Source organism: Leucopleurus acutus, assembly GCF_964270905.1.
Source record: "Leucopleurus acutus genome assembly, chromosome: 1".
NCBI lineage: Eukaryota > Metazoa > Chordata > Mammalia > Artiodactyla > Delphinidae > Leucopleurus > Leucopleurus acutus.
Genome location: NC_139142.1, coordinates 36146257 through 36170945, shown reverse-complemented (window position 1 = coordinate 36170945; position 24689 = coordinate 36146257). Strand labels below are relative to the sequence as shown.

Sequence of the window (24689 nt, the reverse complement as noted above, 5' to 3'; positions counted from 1 at the left end):
GAAAATATTTGGATAAATGATGAAGAGCTTAATTTCATTTGAGAAAGTCATACCAAGCAGTAGGAAACATGAACAACTCAACGGAACAACAGGCAGAGGATTCTACTACACTGCTGCTTGTACTACAGCTGCTACAACTACTGAGACTTACCACGTGCTCACCGCAAGCCAGGGGCAGAACTGAGTATTACACATGTATTTTCTCATTTGATCCTCCAAACAGCCCTATGAAACAAATGCTATCCGGGAATTCCCTGGTGGCCTAGTAGTTAGGATTCCGGGGTTTCACTGCTGTGGCCCAGGTTCAATCCCTGGTTGGGGAACTGACATACCGCAAGCTGCATGGCCAAATAAAAGAAAAAGAAAAAGAAACAGGTTCTATCATTATTCCCATTTTACAGGTGAGGAAACAAAGTACAGCATGGGTAAGTGACTTGCTTTATACCTGATTGCCACCTATCATGGTATCAGAGCCCTGCCATCTGTAGGTGGCCATTAATCAGACGAACAGGTGATAGTTAATGAAATGCAAATAAAAGCAGTGGGACCCTATTTGTTTTTACTGTCAGATTAGCCGAGATGAGAAAATTTGATACCCTATGTTGGGGAAAGTGTGGGAAAACAGGCACTTTTCACTGTTAGAGGGGTGTAAATAGGTGCGTCATTTTTTGGAGGGTAGTTTGGAGACATCAGTTTAAATTACTTAAACCCAGTGAGGACACTGGCAGGAATTTATCTGCACAGACATTGCAAAGGATGTGTGTTGAAGTGGAGTTTTAATAGCAAACAACCCAACTGCCCACCAAAAGGCTAACAGTTAAATAAATTATGATCTCTTCATACAGTAGCTGCATTGCAATGGGCTCACATGGAAAGCTCTCCAGGACACAACGGAAAGTGTCAAAGGCCAGGCCAGGCCGAGAACAGTCTGTCTGTGTGCACACAGGCTGGCATCCACCCAGCTTTCCTGGAAGTATACACAACTCCCCTTTAACAACGGGTACCTTTGGGAGAGGGGTAGGAGATGGGGGGAGAGAAATGTACTTTTCCTATTGTACTGTAGGCTGCTTTTTTCTTTTCTTTTCTTTTCTTTTTTTACCATGTGTGTTACTACTTTTAGTAAGTGAACAAATACATTTTTAAAAGGTGATGATGATGATCATACTGATAACTAAAAAGATGACATGGGACCGGCACCCTGTAGCACATGAACCCAGGCCAATCCCTCTCTCTTCCGTAGTCCATGCGGTGGCTGCCTTACGTATAGAAGACAGTATTTGAGTACAAGAACAAATTGCTATTAATATCTTTAAAATATCAAATGCTGACTAAATTAGTGAGTCAGTTTGTTTTTGTGGAGCAGTAGGATAGCAGCAGGCCTGTGAGTTTCTGTTTGGATTGATAGTTACTAGTTGCTGCCATGTTCTTTGGGATGTACCCCAGGCTTTATTTGTCCACCTGTGAAATTGAGCTACATGTGCTGTACCTGTCAGTTACTGTTTGAAAAACTTTTGATTTCTCAGATAAAAGGAACCTTTGAAATGCAAAATGACATTATCATGGGGATCTGTATTTTAAGGGAGAGATGTAAAGGATTTAAAAGGCCGACTCCAGGGCACAGTTATCAGCCTGTAATCATATCTCCCTTCATCTCACCGTAATTATGTGTGTTGGTGTGCAAATTCAAGATCTCAGGAAGTTCCTTGTCGAGTTTATGAACTTTGAGCCTTTAGACTTCAATAATATAGGGGGTAACTGAAACACTCTGTAATCTTTTTAATAATAAACATAGCATTTTCTTTTCAGATTCCAGTTCTAGCGATAGGTTATCATTTACCTTAAGGTAACCGTCTTTTATTTCTTATAGGATATGAAGTAAAGGTATATTTTGTACAGATGTTTAATGCAGTTACCCTAAAGTTTAGTAAATATGCTTTTAAAAATAACAGCTTTGTTGAGATGTAATTCACATACTGAACAATTTACCCATTTAAAGTGTACAGTTCAGTAGTTTTTAGTGTATTCAGAGTTGTGCAACCATCACTATAATCAATTTTAGAGTTTTCATCACCACCCGCCCAAATCCCTGTACCCACTAAATGTGCTTCTTAAAAGAAGAAATCACAAAGGAGAAAATCAACACTGTGATTACAGCATATGTGTAAACTATATTTATGCAATTAAAAAAAACCCCATATAACCAAAAAAGTAGAGCCAAAAGGGAGAAATAGGTATACCATACGATACAGATAAAGAGTAAATACAGTAAAAAGCTAGATTAATAAAATTGACTCTTGAATCTCAGAAGACAAAAGGACAGACACTCTCAAAAGGAAATAGAACTAGTAAGCACAAGTTATGGGAACAGTTCACCCTAATTAGTAACTAGAGGCATGCACAGCAAAACAAATGATCAGGTACTGTTTCTTTTTAACATTTTAATTGCTGAGAACTTTTTTTTCAAAGTAACCAGTGCTAGAAGTAGTACAGGAAAATCTTAAATTTTGCTGGCAGCTATATAAAGTCTTAAAGCAGTTTATCAGTATCTATTAAAAGCCTTAAAAATGTTTATTCCCTTTAACTGAATCATTCCACTCCTGTGAATCTACTTGAAGAAAATAATCCTAGACATAGAGAAGATTCACAAAGATGTTTATTGCGGCATTTTTTATGATTGCAAGGAACTGGAAACAACCCTGGAAACAAGATAGAGTGAAGTCCCATCATATATGTATGTATCTCCTACAGAGTCCACTGTGCTCACAGGTGGAGAAAGAACAAAGAGGAAAGTAATTAAAATAGTGTGAGCACTTCCTTCAGTAAGCCTGTGTGCCAGGCTGAGCATGAGAGGGGGGACCTGAAAGTGCTCCTCCTTCCTTGGGCTCAGTTCCCATGTGCCTCTTCTAGTGTGAGCATCTCAGGGGCAGGGCGGGACTCGGGTGTTGAAGATGAGTGGCTTTTGCATGTGGCCCCCAAACATCAGCTGACCGTGCACCTCATCCAGTGCTCAACCCAGGAGACAGCGATCGCTTTCCAACTGCACCCATCTCTCCTCCCATCTCTCATTTAAGAAATTAAAAATGATTATTTTCTGTAGTATTCTATGTATATAAATATTCCAAAATTAACTATTTTGCCTACATATTCTCTTTATATACCACATTTACTATAAACTTTGATGAATTTTTACCACAGAAGATTCTCTGCTCATATATATGAGAGTTTGGATCCAGAGCCTGTATTGATGCCATTACCTTATGTGTCCACTTAATGAAATGCTGTATGGCTCTTTAGAATGATGGTTATGAAGATTATGTAGCAGAACAGAAAAATGTATGCCTGTAGAGTTAAATGAAAAACGTAAGATACAAAATGATCATACCTGTATAGAAAAATGCATAGAAACACAAGAAGACTGGAAGAAAAATTAGCTTTCGGTTGTCATTTACAGATTGTTTGCTACCTTTGTAGCCCAGGTATCAAAGTATAAAATTAACCAGAGACTTAATGCACATTCTATGTGTGTATTCCCACATAAATGTTTCCGTGCACATCTATCTATTGATTATTTGTCCCTCCTCCACCCTTGATAACCGAGTGGTCCGCAGGAGTCTGACTGCTGATTAAAGTACTGCTGATTGACAGTACTTTAATATTATCACCAGAATTGTCCGTTTCTGCTTGGGCTATCATGTTATATGATGCAGGAGGGTGGTTATTAGAATGCTTCTTAGGGAAATTCTCTAAGTCCCTTTAGAGATAGACTGAATCCAGGCTAAGACAAGTATCAGTAGAAGAAACAGACATTATCACCCCATTAGAGTTCTCTTGGCTAATTAGGGTCTGGGTAACAAGTTTCAGAGATGCACTGGAGGAAGTGTCTTCAGAAGCACAGGGAAAGGAATTGTGAACCAAGTCAGGAGCAGTAGCAGAGGGCAGTCTGGTAAGCTGAGCTAAACAGTTTGTCCGTGCTTGCAAGGGATGTGGTTTAGGGTGGTCATCCAGGGTAAGGGGACACTTCAAGTAAAGCCAAGTGCCACTCTGACCTGCTGCTCTTTGACTCTTCAAGGTTCAGGAGAAGGGACGTGTCTCGGGACTTGGGTGAAGAAATCGAGTGTCCCAAGAATGTAGTTTTCAAGATTAGTCCAAGGAGACTAGAGGGAAACCCTGACAGTTCCTGATGGATCCTAAAATACAAAGAAGTCATTGATCCTTTGCTGGACTTCTCCTAGGCTCCAGCCCACACTGATCCTTTGTCTTCTCTAGGTGACCCTGCCCTCAGCATGAGCCGCTGGATGTTTCATCAGCAGGCCCTGCAGGAGTACATTCTTATGTGCTGCCAGTGCCCCACCGGGGGGCTTCTGGATAAACCTGGCAAGTGAGTGCCTTGCCTCTGGGGAGGGAGGGACGGGGCGGGGAGAGAGGGGTGAGCACCTCAGGCCTACTCAGAGCCAGACGGGGTGGGCCTTTCCTTGTTGCTGCTTAGTGCACGTGTGGCATGGGAGGAAGCAGCCCAGCTGGGAGCACCCCCATCCAGTGCCATCCATCCATCCTGGCCCCTCCAGTGCTCTCCTTTTTACCCAGCTTCCTTGCACCCCCTTGCCAGTTAGGTAAACAGATTGCTGTGTTGGTAGCTTTTCTTTCCTCTTTTTTATTTTTATTTATTTTTTTATAAATTTATTTATTTTATTTATCTTTGGCTGTGTTGGGTCTTTTTTGCTGCGTGCAGGCTTTCTCTAGTTGTGGAGAGGGGACTACTCTTCCTTGTGGTGTGGTGGCTTCTCTTGTTGCGGAGCATGGGCTCTAGGTGCGTGGGCTTCAGTAGTTGTGGCTCACGGGCTCTAGAGTACAGGCTCAGTAGTTGTGGCTCACGGGCTCAGTAGCTGTGGCTCACGGGCTCTAGAGCACAGGCTCAGTAGTTGTGGCACACAGGCTCAGTAGTTGTGGCTCGTGGGCTCTAGAGCACAGGCTCAGTAGTTGTGTCACACAGGCTCAGTACTTGTGGCATGCAGGCTCAGTAGTTGTGGCATGCAGGCTCAGTAGTTGTGGCTCGCAGGCTCTAGAGCACAGGCTCAGTAGTTGTGGCTCGTGGGCTCTAGAGCACAGGCTCAGTAGTTGTGGCTCACAGGCTCTAGAGCACAGGCTCAGTAGATGTGGCGCACAGGCTTAGTTGCTCCGCGGCATATAGGATCTTCCTGGACCAGGGCTCAAACCCATGTCCCCTGCATTGGCAGGCAGATTCTTAACCACTGCGCCACCAGGGAAGCCCCTCCTCTTATTTAACCAAACTGATTTAAATAGAAGAGGATACAGGATTTTAAAACTCCTGAGTGTCATAAACAGAGATTATAATCAAGGCGACTATTACCGAGTAGATTCAATACCTTTAGGTGCCAAAAGGGAAACCAGTTAAGTCCTGTTGCCTTTGCTGCTCACTCCCCACTCCTCCAGCACACACACACCCTGCTACCTCTGCATCCTGGTCCAGCTGAAGGCCAGTCCCCAGCAATTTATCGGGAAGAATTTGGCCCATTCCTAGAAATTTTGTTGTGGGATTTTTTTTTTTTAAACTATATTAATTTAGCCAGCACTACCCTGGAGAGCCCTTTCCGGAAGACAGCTGACAGGACTGACTGTAAGGTTACAGTTCCTGCTATCAAGCAGGGCGGAAGGATGCGGCTCTGAAAAATGCTGCTGGGGGAAGCCAGGCTTCGAGTTTCGTGGAGGGTGGGATGGGATGCGTGAGTGCTCCCCGGGCCTCTTCGTCTGTGCGGTGGCCTTGTCAGAGGCTGTGCTGGGGCCGGTGGGGAGCAGAGGACACCTGCTAAGAGTCGCCCCGTCCTTCCAGGTCCCGGGACTTCTACCACACCTGCTACTGCCTGAGCGGCCTGTCCATAGCTCAGCACTTCGGCAGTGGAGCCATGTTGCACGATGTGGTCCTGGGTGTGCCTGAAAATGCCCTGGTAAGGTGGGATGGGGGGCTTACCACTGCTTCTCCACGGGGCCCCCAGGATGGGGCTGGCAGGAGAGCAGAGCACCCGCTCTTGGCCTGCAGAACCGGCTGCATGAGGACATGGACAGGCTGGTGAACTCACCGTCCCCACCCTCTGTCTGCAGCTCGTTCTCCGTTCGTGAGCATCTGGCTGGCAAACTCGAGGTTCCAGGCGAGGGTCCAAACTGTGACAGAGGGTTTGTGCCTTTGTCCCACAGCCTAGGACCCAGACCGCTTGTCATTAGTTCCCATCTCCCAGGAAGCTGGCTCAGAGGTAGCGAGTTTCTGCATCTGTAGCCAGCAGCCCTCCCCATGTGGCTGACTGTCTTCTGGAGCTCTCAGCTTGTGGCCATCCCTCCGGAGAAGCCCTCTCAGACCACCTTCTGTAAATGAGATGACCCAAAACACTCTGCCAGGGCCTGGTTTGTGCCCTTCATAGCACCAGCACGATTTGTCATGTGTGTGTTTAACTGGGTTTTATCTGCTTCCCTCAAAAACTGTCAGCCCCGTGCGGGCGAGCTGTTCACCACTGCATCCAGTCCCAGGCCAGCCTGGCTGCAGGAGATGCTTGTGAGCCTAGTCACGATCCTGAGACTCAACTCCGGCTGAGATTGTCTGCGGCTGTCAGATGATGGGGCCTGTGCAGATTGTCATGAAATATTCCAAGAGAAGAAACACAAATGGCCAGTAGGTGGATGAAAAGATGCTCAGCCTCACTAGTAATTGAGAAAATCCAAGTAACAACCCTTCAGCTGTTTCAAGTATTTGCCTCCTATGCAACCCTCTTCCGTTCTTTTCCCTCCCTCCTTCCTCAGCGTAACCCCATCCTAAATTTGACATTTATCATGCCTGCAAATATTCTTGTGCTGTTACTACATAGGTATGTATCCACGAACTATACAGAGAGTTGTTTTGTATGTTTTCAAATGTTTTTTTGTTTGTTTGTTTTTTGCGGTACGCGGGCCTCTCACTGTTGTGGCCTCTCCCGTTGCGGAGCACAGGCTCCGGACGCGCAGGCTCAGCGGCCATGGCTCACGGGCCTAGCCGCTCCGCGGCATGTGGGATCTTCCCGGACCGGGGCACGAACCCGTGTCCCCTGCATCGGCAGGCAGACTCTCAACCACTGCGCCACCAGGGAAGCCCTCAAATGTTTTGTAACAGTATCTACCCCACCATTTATTCTGCATCGCTTTCTCACCGACCATTACCCTTTTGAGGCTTAGTCGTCTTCATATGTGTTGCTCTAGTTTATTCATCTTAACTGCTGTACGGTATCCCCTTGTCTAAGTGTCATCTTCACTCCTGTACGGTATCCCCTTGTCTAAGTGTCATCTTCACTCCTGTACGGCATCCCCTTGTCTAAGTGTCATCTTCACTCCTGTACGGTATTCCCTTGCCTAAGTGTCATCTTCACTCCTGTACGGTATTCCCTTGTCTAAGTGTCATCTTCACTCCTGTACGGTATCCCCTTGTCTAAGTGTCATCTTCACTCCTGTACGGTATCCCCTTGTCTAAGTGTCATCTTCACTCCTGTACGGCATCCCCTTGTCTAAGTGTCAGCTTCACTCCTGTACGGTATTCCCTTGCCTAAGTGTCATCTTCACTCCTGTACGGCATCCCCTTGTCTAAGTGTCATCTTCACTCCTGTACGGCATCCCCTTGCCTAAGTGTCATCTTCACTCCTGTACGGTATCCCCTTGTCTAAGTGTCATCTTCACTCCTGTACGGTATTCCCTTGCCTAAGCGTACCCCAGTTTAATTTTCTAGTCTCCTGTTGGTTAACACTGAGATGGTTTCAGATTGTGCTATTACACAAGGTGTTGCAGTGAACATTCTCGAGTTACAGTTTCTGAGAGAGATACACCTTCATCCTCACCAGATGGCCCTGAACCTCGCCCCTATGTGCTTGGGTTATTTAACGCTCACATGGCACCAAGATGAGTTGCTCCATAGTCACACTTTTCCTTTTTGCCAACTTGGCAGATGTGAACTGGTGTCTCAGTTTTGTTCTGCATTTCCCTGGTTACTGGTGAGGCTGAGCATCTTTTCAAACGTTTGTTGGCCATTTGTGTTATGTCTTCTGGGAATTGTCAGCCAGCTCTTATCCTTTGCTCATTTTCGTATTGATTTGTAATTTTGTTTGCTCTTCTCTTATGTAGTAGGAGTTCTTTGTGTGTTCTTGATACTAATCCTTTGTCAGTGGTGTGTGTGTGGTGAATCTCTTCCAGTTTGTGACTTGTCTTTTCACCTTGTTTTTAGTGTTTTTGTTGAATAGAAGATTTTAATTCTAAAGTGAATAATTTTATTTGCCTTTTCAGTTTTTGAGGGTTTTTTTTGGGGGGGGGTGCGTTACTTAAATCTTTTCCTACCCTTAAGAAATCTGTTCCTACCCTGAGGTAATAAATATATTTTCTTCTAAACAATTTAAAGTTTTGCTTATCCCATGTAATTTTTTAATTCTCTTGGAATTGATTTCCGTCTATAGTGAAGGTGGGATATAATTTTATCTTTTTCCCATTTTGGTTAACCAATTGACCAGCACCATTTATTGAAGTTTACAGCCTTTCCTATTGATGTGTATCACATGTGTCACATACTCAAGTTTCTGTATATGAGGTGACTGTTTCTGGACACACTGTTCCATTGGTCTGTTATCTTTGCTGTCTTAAGCAAATCTTAAATGCAGGTAAGCAAGTCTCACCTACCCACCTCATTCTTTTTCTTCAAAACTGCTTTGGATATTCTTTGCCTTCTGCATTTTAGGATTTCCTGTGCATTTTAGGATCAGCTTATCAAGTAACACACACAAAAAAAACTAGTGGAATTTTTATTAGAATTACATTGAATGTAAGATTAATGGGAGGGAACTGACTTTAACATTCAGGCTTCCCATTTATAAACACAATTCTTCAGATTTTTTACATTTCTTTTAATGGTCTTTTATCATTTTCTCCATAAAGGACTAGTACATCTTCTGTTAGACTTATGTCTAAGAAATTTATAGTTTTTGTGTCTATTGTGACTGGAATATTTTTTTCCATTTTATTTTGTAATTTGTTGTTACTAATGTATAGAAATGCTACTGATAATTATAGTTTAATTTTGCACCCAGCAGCCTTGCTGAATTCTTTTCTTTTTGGCTGCTCCGCATAGCTTGCGGGATCTTAGTTCCCTGACCAGGGATTGAACCCGGCCCCCTGCAGTGGAAGTGTGGAGTCCTAACCACTGGACCGCCAGGGAATTCCCTCTGAATTCTCTTGATAGTTGTAAAAATTTATCTATAGAATCTCTTGGATTTCTTATTTAGAATGTAATGTCATCTTCAAGTAAGGAGTTTTGCTTTTTCCTTCCTGATTCTTAAGAATTTTCTTTCCTTTTTATTTTATTTTTTTTTTTTTTGCGGTATGTATCCACGAACTATATAGAGAGTTGTTTTGTATGTTTTCAAATGTTTGTTTTTTTTTTTTTTTGCGGTACGCGGGCCTCTCACTGTTGCGGCCTCTCCCGTTGCGGAGCACAGGCTCCGGACGCGCAGGCCCAGTGGCCATGGCTCACGGGCCCAGCCGCTCCGCGGCATGTGGGATCTTCCCGGACCGGGCACGAACCCGCATCCCCTGCATCGGCAGGCAGACTCTCAACCACTGCGCCACCAGGGAAGCCCAAGAATTTTCTTTCTTTTCTTGCCTTGTAATGTTGGCTAAAACCCCCATGGAGTGTTGACTGGAGGTGGTAATAGAAAGTGTTCTGATTGTAATGGGAAGGTTTCTATAATTCCATCATTAAGGAGGATGCTTACTGTGAGGTTTTGGTAAACATTTCATATCAGGTTAAGGATGTTCCCCTCTGTTCCTGGTCTACTGGGTTGTTTTTTTTGTTTTATTTCAGTCATAATCTAGTGTTAAATTTTATTGAATGCTTTTTCCTCATCTGGCTTTTCTCCTTTAATCTGATGTTGTGTTTTGTTAATACATATTCTGATGTGACCTTGACGTTACGGGATAAGCCCTGCTTGGTGATAACAGAGTGTGGGGGGTGCATGTGCTGTTCTAACACCTGCTGGATTCACTCTGCTGGTATTTTTGGCTCGTATTTTTATTTAGGATTTTTTGCATGTGTGTTCATGAGAAAGACTGATCGAAAATTTTGTTTTATTGTATTCTTTTCCAGTTTGTGTTTCAGGATAATATAACCTCATAAAATTAGACAGGTGTCTTCCTACTCTACTTTTTCTTTGGAAAAGTTTGTATAAGTTAGAGATTATCTTGTAAGCTAACACTTGCTTGAGAAACCATGTAGGCCTGGTATTTTTTGGGGGGAATGGTGGTAGCAGAAAAAACAATTGTTATTGATTTAACTTATTCATATAGGTTTTAAAGAATTTCTTCTTGAGCAGTTTTGAAAATTCGTATTGTTCTATAAAACTATTCAGTTTATCTGAATTTTTATGTTTTCGCATGAAGTTGCTCATAGTATTTTCTTAAAAATTTTTAAATCTCTTGCAATTATGTCCCCTTCTTCATTGTCCTAGGGTGGAAGAGTCCTGAATACTGGCCTAGGATTGTGCCCTGAGACCAAAGTTTATTTTGGGTTTCTGTGGTGCAGTGGGATAATATAAAATAATTTATATATGGCCTGACACCTTTACTTAAGTGTAACAGGGTTGTGGTCCATTTTCTTGATTATAAATATAGATGCATGTTCATTGTTTTAATAATTGGAATATATATAAAAGTATAAATAAGAAAATTTAAAACAGTCATGTCATGGTTCCTGTTTTGGCATATGTCCATTTTTTGCCTATTTATATAAATCACATCTATCAACACTTTAAAAAGTAAGTTTGGAATAATATCACGCATACTGTTTTCCTCACCTTAATATAAGTATTTGCCAATATCGTAAAATATTTGAAAGCATGTTTTTTAATGGCTCTATAATGTTCCTTTGTGTCCCACATACTGTAACATGTTTTTACCAATACCCTGTTGTTGAACATTAGGGCCTTGTGAGATCCTAGTGCATCTCTGATGATTCCTTATGTTACATTTTTACAAGTGCATTCAATGGGCAGAGGCTGTGCACATTTCCAGGGACCACTGGGGTGATTAATTGTCATCTGTTCGTCTCTTTGCAGCAGCCCACTCACCCTGTGTACAATATTGGACCAGATAAGGTGATCCAGGCCACCATGCACTTTCTGCAAAAGCCAGTTCCAGGCTTCGAGGAGCATCAGGATGAGGCAACAGCAGAGCCTGCCACTGACTAGAAGACATGGTGTCCCGCAGCTCTGTGTTCACCCACCTCCCCAGTCAGACCAAGGTTTATACATTTCGATACATACTGCATTCTGTGCTGCACAAGCCTTGGCCGCTGTGAAGCTTGGTTCTCTGTCCTTTCTTGTTAAACAAAACAAAACTGATGGCTCTGTGTTTAGAGAACACAGTGGTGTGGTTTTTAAAAAACTCTTTCCACTCCTGTCCAACCAAAAATCTTCAGCCACGCGGCATCTGAACCCGCCCTGGCCTGGCCAGGGTTGGTTGGAGAACAGTGCAGCTCTCCAGTGCGACCGTCGCATCGAAGTGAATGATGTTTATGAGTGTTACGGCATCTGGAGTTGCTGCTGTGATTCCTCTTTGTGCCACCGTTAAGTCACCGGGAAGGTGGCCTTCGTGGGTGGAAATAAGTCTGCTCCATGCCTAGGCAGGGGCTTTGGGTCCCACCAAAATGAATTCTCCAGGAAAAGACATGGTGGTACTTCACTCAGAGGTGCCTGAGGCACTCACCTCCCAGCCTGGTTACTTGCAAGGGGAAGGGGCTGGGGTGGGAGGAGAAAGGTCTCGGGAGGTGTGAGTCCCTCCCTGGCCACACTGGGCACTGACCACACATCTCCAAGGCCGGGTTGGGCAGGTGCCATGGGCAGGATTTGCTTTAGCCCCACTTGTGGTGACTTAGACCCGGAAAGCCAATTATGAGTGGAAAATGAACCTCTAGTTCAACTCTGTGCCAGAGGAAGCAGCCCCAGAGCGCCGCCCCCCACCCCACTCAGCCCCCCCACCCCAGGTGCCCTGAAAAGGCCCTCTGAGGACCGCAGGCAGCACCTTCAGCCTGTGGCCAGTCTGTTTCCATCTGTCTCCCACCGACTCCCAGCCCACCCTCCTCAAAGACGGTGTTGTCTTTTCTCACCCCAATTATTAACACTACTAAGAAGGACTTTCACCTTAATTTCTGACTCAGGATTTATTCACATCCTGCCCACTCCAGGCTCAGCGAAATAAAGCCAAGCACTAGATAAGCTGGGTGCTGCTGAGGCAGTAGCCGCGTAAACCTGGCCGGGGCAGGGCTGAGCGCTGCCTGCTGTGTTCAGCCTGGCAGGGCCTCTGCTGCCCTCACAGAAGAACCCTTTCTCAGTCAGTGGGGTCTTGAGGAGTTGGCTCACTTGTCCACTGCTACGGTCACAGCAAGCTCCAAGTCGCCGGTCTGGCCTTTCCATAAGCAGCCATGGGCTGTGGGCAGATGGGGGCCTGGAGATGCAGCATAAGGCTCTTCTCAAAAACTCTGGCCATCTGCTGCCTCTAATTCCCTAGTGCTTTGGTGTATTGGGCTATGTATTACCTCCTTGAAATAGTAAAAGAATAACCTTTTCTATGACGTCTCTCATTTGTGACTGGTACCAAGAAAATTCCTTCCGAGTGCCCAGCGTTCGGAGTTCTGCAGCTTGCTCGTGGGTCGCCAGCCTCCTCCTGTGTGCGACTGCAGGCCGGGCGAGTCGGTAGTTACGAAGAGGTCTGACTTGCCTTCCTCCCTCACATCCCTTCTCCAGTCGAGGACGAGGAGGGGAGAAGCGTGCTGGAGCACTTCCGTTTGTCCCAGCACTCCACACACAGTTTCAGGGTCTGGGAGTCTGTCTCCTCCACCTGGCTACGAGCAGGGACTGCGCTCCAGAGCCCTCACGCAGGCACTCAGCAGCAGGTGGGGTGGGTGACGGGGACGGGTTGGAGTCCTGTGTCACCTGGCGTTCCTCGTCTGGCCAGAGACCCTCTCCCAGGGAGAAGCCAAGAAGGCGGGTGCTCTGTGGCCTGCCCCTCCTTGACAGGAGAGGAGAGGGTACCCTCAGAGGTGGAGCATGAGCCAGAGCCACGTCCTGGAATGTAATTCCTGCCCCCATGCTGTTTTTTGCTGGGATAACAAAAGTTCAGGCGACAAAGCAACATATTGAAATGCACCCTTCCCATCGCTACAACAAAAAGCCAGACCCTCTACCACCACTAGCCTCAAGGTATTACGAGATTAATTGCAGTGATAATTGGTGTGGTTAAGAGACAGAAGGGATTGCTTCAGTCTGAACTGGCTTTATACCAAGGAGCGAGGATTTGAGGTGGGCCCCAAAGGGTAGGGGAGTTTACACTGGCATATCCATGAGACTTCTCTCTGCTCCCATTCGGGTCTGGAGGGTTTCCCAACTTAAAGAGCATTCCAAGTGGGTCCTGCAGGTAGATTCTCAGATTTATCACGTGGATCCTTAAGTCGGAGGCACTTACGTAGCATTCAAGGTAGGTTGCCCCAAATAAATATTCCCCCTATCAATAAAGAAATATAAGCCGGCTACAGATCTCTATATCCAGATGGGCCCCAACGTTCCCCCTTGGGGAACTGTCTTGGACCCACCTTGAATGCTGTGTAAGTTGGGAAGCCTTCCAGACCCTACGGTGAGCAGAAGGGGGACCTCGTGGATAAGCCAGCGTGGACTTGCCTGAGATAACAATACCAGTCAACAGTATTCCTAAACTGCCCTCTGTTCGTGGTGTCGTTTCTGAGTTAGAAGCCACTAGTTAGATTCTGGCCACTGCGTTGTGACAATGCAGGAGTGTCCTTGAGGAAGCCACTTCTCAGGAAGACCTCACACAAAAGCAGAGGCCGTAATATTAAATAACAGTTCCACGACGTCCTACCATGGAGGACTAGCCTTAGATTTTGGTACATTGCCTCCTGGTGATTTAACGTGGCAGAGAGATGGCGTTTAGAAGCCCCCAGCAGGGTGGTTGCTTACGTGACCCTGGCTATTTCACCGCTATTATCTATGCTGTGCTTCTGGCGGGAGCTTGATAGCCGGGAACTAAACATGGAGCTTCCTGAGTGCACTACATTGTTGGCAGAAGTGGAATCCATTGGCATCAGAAGTCAGAGATGTACAGATAACAATGCTGACATTCCATTATGAAAGCAAAAGAACTTGTCTCTTCTTCCCACCATGTTTACATTGATCCCACCTCCTTATGGAAGAGGGTCACTGGGCTACGTGCAGGAAATAGCCAGTAGCTTCAGCATCCCGAGTCAGAGGAAAGGGTAATGGCTGGGGTGGGAAATGACTGTTCTTAGGCCTGCAGGCTTCCTAGACCCTCTGTGGCCAGGGCTACTAAGATACAGGCACTGCAGAGACCAAATCTTAACAAAGACATAGGATGTCTCGTTCACCGTCTGGGATAAGTTCGGTACAATGAAAGTCTGCTCTCCTAACGCTGATAATAGGGCTTGATGTTAATACAAGAATATGGAGGTCTATGACGGAGGGCTGTTCAGTGTTGCTTTCATTTGGGGACGCAGGTATTCATTTTGGGGAAGTATTTTGCTAATATTTTGTTCTTCCATGATTTGCACCAGGGGGCAGCAAACTTTCTCTGTAAAGGGCCAAACTGCTAAATATTTTAGGCTTTGCAAGCAACTACTCAACTCTGCTTTACCACTGTAGTACAAAACAGCTGCAGACAAAGCATGGCTATGCTCCAATAAAACTTTATGAAAACATGGTGGGCCAGATTTGGTCCATGGGCTGTAGTTTGCCTACCCTGATCTAGACTAAATCCCATCCATATTCATTTAGCATTTTTCTGCATCTTTTCATGGCTGGGATGCTTTCCAGGTACATAATATTAGTGTTAAATGACAAAATGTACTTGGTAAAGTTCGGCCCAAACATTTTTTGTTGTTGTTGTTGTTGGTTTTTTTTTGGGGGGGGCGGTACACGGGCCTCTCACTGTTGTGGCCTCTCCCGCTGCGGAGCACAGGCTCCGGACGCGCAGGCTCAGCGGCCATGGCTCACGGGCCCAGCCGCTCCGCGGCATGTGGGATCTTCCTGGACTGGGGCACGAACCCGTGTCCCCTGCATTGGCAGGCGGACTCTCAACCACTGCGCCACCAGGGAAGCCCCCGGCCCAAACATTTTAGCCACCCACATGCACTGCTCAGGGCATTCATTGCCCTTGAACGGGAAGGAGAATTGTATGATTTAAGGAATTGTTGCAACTGACAGAAAACCTGACCCAAACAGGCTTAAAGCAAAGAGGAGATGTGTTGATTCATAAACTGAATCGTCCAGGAAGTAGCTTGGCTTTCCGAGTGGCTTCAGTGGCTTTCTTTCCAGCTTTCTGTATCGGCTCCAGTCTCAGGCTCCCTCCATGTGGTTCTACAATGGCAGTAGCAATAGCTCCAGACCTTACATCCTCAGGGTCAAGTTGAGCAGACAAGAGCAGCTGGCGCTGTCTTCCCAGTGAGTATCATTGCGTTTCACTGCCTCTGATCAAGCCAAGTGCCTTTCTGAGATGCAATCCTGTGGCCGGGAGATTACAGTGCACTGATGGATCAAATGCTTCATCCACGAGTGGGAAATGGGGCTCCATCAGAAGCACATAGTCCAAAAGTGGGGAAGGAATGAAGCCCCAGTGCAAATTAGGGTTGTAGTCAAAAGGGGGAGATGGATGCTAGAGAGGCAGAATCACCACGTTCTCTCCCATGGTGGATTCTAGAAACCTGTAGTGGACACTGTGGCATCCTTTCCTCCCCTCCCCAGCTGTGGCAGCCAAAAGGCGTGTGTGGGTGTGTCCCCCCTCCTACCTCCAGGCTGGGCCCTGATTGGCCTAAACCAATCATTTTAATCCATCCCTCGGCTTGAGTAATTTGTTCAGGTTTAATAATAACCAGGCCTAAGCCAATCAGCATGGTCTGTCCTAGCCTCAGTGATTGATTCAGAGCCAAGGATGTGGCCTAAAATAGACCAAAGAGAGAGAAGCCCTGGACATTTGATGACAGGGGAAAAGCAGTTCTCTCCTATTAGAGATGGTGGAATGTGTGGCCTGGGACTCCAACCACCATTTTCCTACCTAGAAGGAAGCCAGTCCACACAGACTCCCTGAGACACCGAGAAACACGGCCAGAACCCTGTCACATGACTCCTGCAGCCTGGAGCCCCCTCTGCATTTTTCAGCTGTGTAAGCCAGTCTGAGTTGGATTTACTATTTCTTGCCACCCAAAGCATCCTGATACACAGAAAACTCTATTCCGGATTAGCCCCAGAGCCATGAACTCCTTACCTTCTGCCTGAAGGATGCTGATCGTTCTTGTCACCTCCATCCAAACAACCCCTGAGAGAGAGCCTCCTGGTCACTGTCTCTCCTCATTTGATCCTTGACTCAACCTCATGAGGTGGGTGAGGCAGGTGTGTGTCTGCATTTTACAACTGGAGAAACAGGTCAGAGAGCTTAAGTGACTCACCCAAGGTTTCCTAGCTATCAAGTAGTGGAGTCTGAACCTGAACCCAGATCTGCTGCCTCCAAAGCCCATGTGCTTCCACCACCCAGGTCTCTGAAATGGGCGGCCTCGGGGGTGGGGAGCAGTAGCTGAACATGCACGAGTTAGCTCCAGCGGTGGATGACCGAGGCCCTGAATGCCTGCTCCCATCTTCCACCAGGACAAGGATGGTGACAGCGAACAGCAGGGGCAGGCTCACCTCACCCTTCTAACCCGCTGCTCACTGTCTGTCAGGTCCCTGGCATAGAGCAGCGCCCCCTGCACCAAATGCATGCCACCCCGGTGCAGAGTGCGATGCTGCGTGAGTCGCAAGCAAGGCGCCGGTGAGGCAGTCTTCCCGGGAGCTGGCCACAGCCAGCCTTCTCCACTCCAGCCCGGCGTGCCTAACTGGTTCCTGGACATCCTCTTTCACTTCCTCGCAACAACCTCTTTGCCTCTGCTTTTTACCTGCTGGTGCAGGAGGTTCAGAGGACGGGGCCAGGCGGCTGATGTTCCTCCCTCCTACTTCTCGGGCACATCCAAGAAGAAAGCCAGGCAGGCAGGCAGAGTGCTCATCACCAGCCCAACTTAATGGGAAGCTTTCTCTGCCCCCTGCAGAAACACAGATGTGGAAAAGTAACAACAATGACAAAATGCATTTTAAAAAACAAACTTGCACTGAGTTCCCATATACCCCCGAGTCAGTTCCCCCTCTTGTTAGCATCTCATATGATACATTCATCCTAACTACTGGCCAATATTGATATATTAACTAAAGTCCATACTCTGTTCAGAATCCTTGGTTTTTACCTGATGTCCTTTCTCTGCCCCAGGATCCCATCCAAGATACCTCATTACATATAGTCATTATGTCTCCTTAGGCTGCTCTTGGCTGTGACATCCTTAGACTTTCCTTGCTTTGAATGACCTTGACAGTTTTGAGGACTCGTTAAGTATTTTGCAGAATGTCCACCAACTGGGATTTGTGTCAATTTTTTCTGATTAGACTGAGTTTGGGGGGAGGAACACCACAGAGGTCACGTGCCCTCTGATCACATCCTATCAATGGTACATGCTATCAACATGGCTCATCACTAATGCTGTTAACCCTGGCCACCTGGCTGAGGCTTGCCAGGTTTCCCCACCATAAGGTTCCTCTTTCTTCCCCTTCCCCTGCTGTTCCCTTTAGAAGGAAGTCCGTGTGCACAGCCCACACTTAAGGGATGGGGAGTTATGCCCCACACCCTTGAGGGTAGAGTAGCTACATAAATTATTTGGAATTCTTTTGTTTGGGAGGTTTGTCTGTGCTCCATTTATTCAATCATTTATATCAGTATGCACTCATGAATATTTATTTTATACTTCGAGGTGCACGGGCTTCAGTAGTTGTGGCATGTGGGCTCAGTAGTTGTGGCCCACGGGCTTTAGAGCGCAGGCTCAGTAGTTGTGGTGCATGGGCTTAGTTGCTCCGTGGCATGTGGGATCTCCCCGGACCAGGGCTCAAACCCGTGTCCCCTGCATTGGCAGGCGGATTCTGAACCACTGCGCCACCAGGGAAGCCCCTACATTAGGGTTTAGTATTCTACTCTCACCACCTTTGGTCACATTAAATTCTTTCCATAATAAAATGTATTCCATTTTTGTTCTCTCTTTTTTTTTTTTGCGGTACGCAGGCCTCTCACTGTTGTGGCCTCTCCCATTGTGAAGCACAGACTCCGGACGCACAGGCTCAGCGGCCATGGCTCACGGGCCCAGCCGCTCTGCGGCATGTGGGATCTTCCCGGACCGGGGCACGAACCCATGTCCCCTGCATCGGCAGGCGGACTCTCAACCACTGCGCCACCAGGGAAGCCCAACATTTTTGTTCTCTTGGATGTGGGACTTCATGTTGCCATCTGCTGTACCTGTGATGGCCTGGGCCAATGAGACAAAGCGGGTGACAGGAGCCTGGGACTTCAGCTACCAGAGTCAGAGCAGACTCAGTGGCACAGCTCTCTCAAGGGGAAGGCTGGGTGCACCCTGGGGCTGCAGGGACTCTGCTGCCCAGGCGTGCTGACCAGTGCCTGGCAGGAGCGTGGTGAGTGCCCTGCAGTGGCCCCTCTGTGAGGGGGATGATGACGGGGATGATGACATGGGTACCCTGGAGACCTACACCATGCTCCCAAGGAAGGTGAACGCTTCACTGGGCTCCACCCCTCGAGTCCCTCCCCTCCGTCTCGAGAGCAGTGGCTGCCTTGGGCCTGGATCCCACGGTGGCCAGTCTACGTGGTGGGATGTGAATGGTTAGCCATCCCATGCAGGGGGGAGGCTCTGGCCCACCTTCCTTTCACCCATAGCCTCCACCCAGCTTCTCTGCCGGCTGCACCGGGAGCCCGGGGCTGGTTCTGCTCAGGTAGGAAGGAGAGCGCAGCAAGAGCTTGAGAAGCAATGACCTGGCCCTGTTCCCTGCCCCTCCCACCTGCCAGCCCTCTCTCGTCAAGGGCCCCAGCCTCTGAACTCCTCTGGCACTGTAGCCCGGGCATGCACACTTGTGCCACGCGCGTGAATCTGGTCTCCAACTCCTCTAAGCTTCTTGGCGGCAGGGCCTAGGCTTCATTAGGCGCCCTGAATCTCCCCAGTGCCTGGCACAGGGCTGGGCTGAGAATACGTGCCGGTCAAATACCCATGGATTGAACTCATGCAGAGGCAACCTCAGGACTGACCTAACAGTGCTCAGAGATGAACGTACACACACGCTTGTGTCCGTGTGTGGTGCCTGTGACAGGCCAGGCACTGTGCTTGGGGTGCAGTAGCAAGCACGAAGACCACACCTGGCCTCATGGGAGCTCCCAGATGAAAAGACCTGCCAAACCGTTCACGGCAGCTCTCTGCAAAGGAGTGGGCCCTGGACTCACTACCTGGTCGGGAAACAGTCAAGTCATTTGAACCAGAGTTCCTGTACCTCAAGTCTCCCACTAGCCTGCTATGGATGTGGCACTCCTCCTCTCAGCTGGCTGGCCTTGCTGTGGCCTTTTGGTCCAAAGCCACTGGCCACTGTCCTTTAGCCCCAGATCTGTCCCTGCCACCTCCGAGCCGTTGATGACTCCATGTATTTCATTTCCTAAGTTGAGATATTTTCAGATGGTAACAGATTACATCTTGCTGGAATCCCTTCAGAAGCCAAGCAAAGCCTGTTTGTTACCACACCCTTTGGTATTCAACATATATTTACTGCCCCTTTCTTGTGAGGATTTGAACACACTGAAGGATAGGGTTTATTCTCTCCATATTTCAACAAAACTCAAATGTTTGCGTGGCCAGGACCCATGCCGGCGGCTAGACCTAAGAATTGTTAACATGTGAGTCCTTCCAAAGTGCCAGGCTTTCCAACTTATGCCTTCACACCTCACAATGGCACCTTGTGCTACTGCTGTCCTCATGCCTCAGGAAACCACAGCAGTGTCACCCAGAGCCAGTCCAGATAGGTGGGCTCAGAGCCTGTGACCTAAACCACCCAGGCACTGGTTCTGAAGCTTTCGGGCTCCCTGTCCCCACCTTGACCCTAACGGAGCAAGGACAACACTTACCAGCTGGGTAATGATGTTTGCTGGGAGAGCCTCCAGAACTCGAGCAGGGGCCTGATACCATCAGTCCTGCGTACAGCTAAGCCTGCTTCTCAAACCCGGTCCGGGAATGATTACTTGGCCAATCGGATTCTCTACCTGAGAAATGAACTAGAAAATATTTTTGTTTATCCCCTTCTCACGGCAAGTGTGGGGATGTATTAATTAAGCCCGTGCCTTAGTAAACCCCAAACTATCGAACCCCACAAGTGAAGGACACTGTCTTTGCCCGTTCATGATTCAGCAGTGCTTCAGAAGGGTCCTAGTTCCTACCATGGTTTTTCCACTGTGCATCCAAATGTAGAGGCTGGTAAACTCCTTTTCCCTACCTGGGTTTCCTCCTCAGGCTAGAGAAACTGTTTTGAGCAAAGAAAAGCTCTAGTTTCATGTTCCCGGAGGCTGTCCAGAACAGAGCCTGGCAAACAGGCCTGAGAGATAGGCTTGCTCTGGCTGGCTTATAAACCTGCCTGGTGACAGAGGACAGCCAGTGTGTGGCATAAAAATGGGTGCTGCCCCATGATATCACCCTTGCTTAGGGCTTCAAAAACAGGTGGCAGGGCAGCCCTCACTAGTGTTGGAAACCCACGGGGAGAAGGGAAACACCATCAAGGCAGTCCTATTAATAGGACTGTTTAACAAGCCCCTCTCCGCCCCCTTTCCCCGAGTGCAGCCTTAAAGAGCCCGGTCTCAGACCCACCTGGCTAATTCAGCTGTGACTCACTTTCCCCAAGAGCTTCCTTTTGTTCCCTGGGTTACTTTGCTGTTGGGAGTCAAACCTGAGTGCATGAGAACCACCTGGGAGAGCTTGTTAAACAGCCCGACTCTGGCTGGTGGGCCGAGGTATGCTGCAGGTCAAAGCTCGAGCCCAGGAATCCTTTTAACAAGCACCCCCAGGGCATGGCCAAGGATCCACTTTAAGTAACAACACCATGGGGGCTTCTGAACAATTCTGCCAGGCAGAGCACCAAGTGCCCAAAGTTTAGAGATGCCACTGAGTAGCAGAGGGAGGGGATGACAGTCTCACTCCGACTGACGACAGATCTAAGGTGCATTCTCCGGTTTTGAACCCTGGAGTGTGTCACTCCAGTTTTGGGGTCCCCTGCCGTCTCTGCCTTGTACAGGGAGGGCACACCTCAGGGGTGGGAAGCATTTGTGAGATACCCAGACGTCCACCCTCACGCAGTCTGGAGACAGCCGCAGGAGCCGGATTTTTCCGTCTTGCAGATTCAGCCCTGGTCACATGCTCTACGTAGATGACAACAGTTGGCACCTGAGTGCTCCCTTGGTCCTGAGGTCAAGTGCATTATAAGCATTATTTCCTTTAGTCTTCACAGACACGTCATGTGGTTAAAGCTACTATTATCCTCATTTTATAGATGAGGACACTGAGGCTGAGAGAAGTAACTCGCCCGAGATTACCAGCTACTGACAGAGCCAGAATTTTGAACTCAGGCAACCTGACTTCAGAGCTCAAGCATAATCCACTACGCTCTATTATTAGAAATCGAACGTGGCTCTCTTCAGTCCTAGTTCAGGGCTCTCACCTACTCTAGTCTTGTTTTTTAAACCTTTCCGAGTTGATAGCTCTGTAATCTGAGGTAGTTCTTTGCTGAAGTGGTAGCTACTCTACAGATGGGATTAGCAGATCAAGAATTTAAAAAACTGGGCCATTAATACCCTTGACCTTGGGGCACCTGTAAAGGAAAGAAAATATCAAGCTCACCTCTGCAAGAGAAAGAGGTGGCTTTTCACAGGACCAAGCAACTCACCAGGGCAGTCCAGAGCGCAGTGCCGAGAACCAGCCACCAAGAATAACCTCACCGAGTGAACCGTGGTCCAACTTCGGTGACATGGAGGACAGACACTGGCTTCCTAGACACGCGAACCAGAAGGAACTCAGCTGTGGCTTTCATCTGTCCCCTTCAGCAAGCACAACCTCCAGCCCGGCTGCTCTTACCTGGTTCTCCTTTCCAGGCAGCTGCTCCCAGTGGCACCGCCTCCTCTCCACCACTTGTCAGTCAGGTGGTTTGGATTTTCCCAGGTGAATCAGCTATCCTGTTGTGGCCCTTTTCTTCCAACGGGTTTATTGAAATTTTGAGAAGCCTAAAACTCAACCCCTTGTCCAGCCAATATCCTGGAGCCAGGGACTGGCTCTCGGGGACGTCCCCTACCCCAGGGCTGGCTCGACTGTTTGCTTCACACTCCATCTCCTGACCAACACGGCCGCAGCTGCAGCTTGGTTCTGATGCCCAGCCTGACCAAGCCAACTGTGTGTAATATGGAATCTACAAATAAGTCCAGATATACAAAGGGATGTAGTAAAGCACAATGAAAGGGGAGAAAATCATACTAACTTTGAAGGCTTAGGAAATCACCTGACCTCTCATTCCCATTTTTTCCCCCTTATTCGTGTCTCTTTCCATCTTAAAAAGAATGACTTCAATAAATGGGATGCTGCTCTCTCCCAGCATCCTTGTTTTCCTTATCGCGATCATAGTTTTTGGGGGTTGGTTTGATCACGTTACAAAATGCCTCTTATAAATATGAAAAAGAAAATATATATATATATAACTGAGTCACCTTGCTGTACAGCAGAAATTAACACATTGTAAGTCAATTATACTTCAATAAAATATTTTAAAAAATGCCTCTTATGGAAACATGATCCACCACCACCTGTCAACTCCCATTAACCAAAACGAGATACCATGGATTTGATATCCAATTGATAGAAGCCCCAGCACCACCACTCTAAAGAGTGACAAATCAAAGAACTGCTTTGACTTCTCTCCCTCCCTTGGACTAGGAACAGCAGTATTTCCTGTCAGCCAGACAGGAAAACCAAAGCTGAGCTGTATTCTGGCCATAAATCCTTTCTTTCAAGGTCAAGTGAGTTCAGGCCGGTGTTGGTCCCTAGCCCAAGTAGAACTAACTGGATGCTGTTGAAGCCTCCTTGACTTCCAGCCCGTGGCAGCACTGCTGCCGCCTATTACCATGTCGGAACTCTCTAGAAACTGAAAAGTCCTAGAGCATACCAGCCACCCCTGGACTGGACGTTTCGTTACCAGGAGAAACCCAAACTCACAGCTCTGGGCTACCAATTCCCCAAGGGTCATTTATTTAGCAGGAACTGGATCCAGAAATGTTGCCCTGGGTAACCCCATCCCTGTTGGAGCCTTAAAAGCTTCTATCCAATGAGTGAAGTCACCACCACCGGGTTAGCTACCTTCCCCTGCCCAGGCTGCACTGAGCCCTCAGAGCACAAAGGGAACCACTTTGCCTTACGGTTGCTCCCAGCCTGCAGGCTCCTCTCTCAGGCTCCCACACAGGCCCAGCGGCCTCCAGGGGGTGCTTCCCTCTACCAAGATACCTTGGCCTCTGCCGGGGCAAGAAGACACCACCACCAAGAAGGATAAAATAAGTTTTTATTTATAGTCTTATAGTAAAGGGGAAGCCTTAACTTGCAAGACAATTCTTCAGCAGTATGTACAACATACTTTTTATCTCCATGGAATGGAATCAAACACGGACTGAGACTACAGAGTATACACTAGAAATCAGCAAATGCCAGGAACAGAGTAGGAAAAAGACAAAGAAATGAGGCCTAAACACACAAAACCCTTCACTGGGATCTGCGGACCGCAGCCAGAACCAGGGCTGGATCACATAATGGGGACAGGTTCCAGGACAGCTGGAAGGGGAGAGGGACGAGGGTGGGGAGGGGTCTGCACTGGGGTGTGGGTTTAGTATGAGGTGAACCGCTCTTGGTATTTACATAGAAAATCAGTTGGCTCTATTTCTTAGAAATACACACGGAAAGAAAGGAAGATTTGATCATTACTTTATGAATCTGTCGTTTTGCAATACTGACATCATCAGAAATAGGGACAATTCACTCAGATTCAAATTTCAGTAGCAGGAAATAAATATCAAAACATCATCACTGGCCCTCAATACAAAACCTCTACCCCACCCTACCCTCCCTCCTCGTCCCACCCCCTCCCACCCCCTGGTGGCTACCGCCTCACTGCTGCTGTCCCCCAACAAACCACACGAGTGTCACGCGGCCCTCCCTAAGGCTGGCTGAGAGAAGCAGGAGTGAAACAGGCCAAAGACTCTGCGCTGCAAATCTGTCCCCACTTCCTTTTATACCACAAACTTCTTCAAGGATCTCTGGTCTTTCAACAGGAGCGATAAATAGCCTTTTAGGGGAAAAAAAAAAAAAAATCCTTAAAAAGAAGGGGGAATAATTCTGATTACTCCAAACTGGTCATCTTCTTAAAGTAGAGCAGTCCACAGATTCACAAAGTCTATCAAACAGAGGTGAGGGTGGCCCGGGAGGAGAGGCCTGGGAGGGGCAGGAGTCCCCGGGGCACATGCGCCCGGCAGGGCTGGAGGAGCTGGTGGGTGGTCAGGACACCATGTGCTCAGAGGTCTGGCCGGCCGTCTGTCCTCCACAGAAAAAGCTGCCAAGTTGGGGTGTTTTGGTTTGAATATTCCTGGTGGGGACAGGGAATCCCTGAAGGGAAACGTTA

At 47.6% G+C, this 24689-nt stretch overlaps 1 protein-coding gene across 2 annotated transcripts in view; it reads left to right on the top strand.

The window, feature by feature from the left end:
• The window catches only part of LOC309963946 (protein farnesyltransferase subunit beta), a gene marked incomplete at both ends in the record, with an annotated part of 83778 nt that extends 72520 nt beyond the window's left edge, over window positions 1-11258 (top strand). Inside the window, 3 exons of one of the 2 annotated variants that reach the window (XM_082842495.1) lie at window positions 4267-4378; window positions 5849-5963; window positions 11130-11258. In XM_082842495.1, coding sequence (XP_082698621.1) covers window positions 4267-4378; window positions 5849-5963; window positions 11130-11258 — 356 coding nt within the window. Of the gene's footprint in view, window positions 1-4266; window positions 4379-5848; window positions 5964-11126 lie in introns of both variants that reach the window. The other variant, XM_082842494.1, reaches the window with a different exon arrangement.
• Window positions 11259-24689: the final 13431 nt, after the last annotated feature.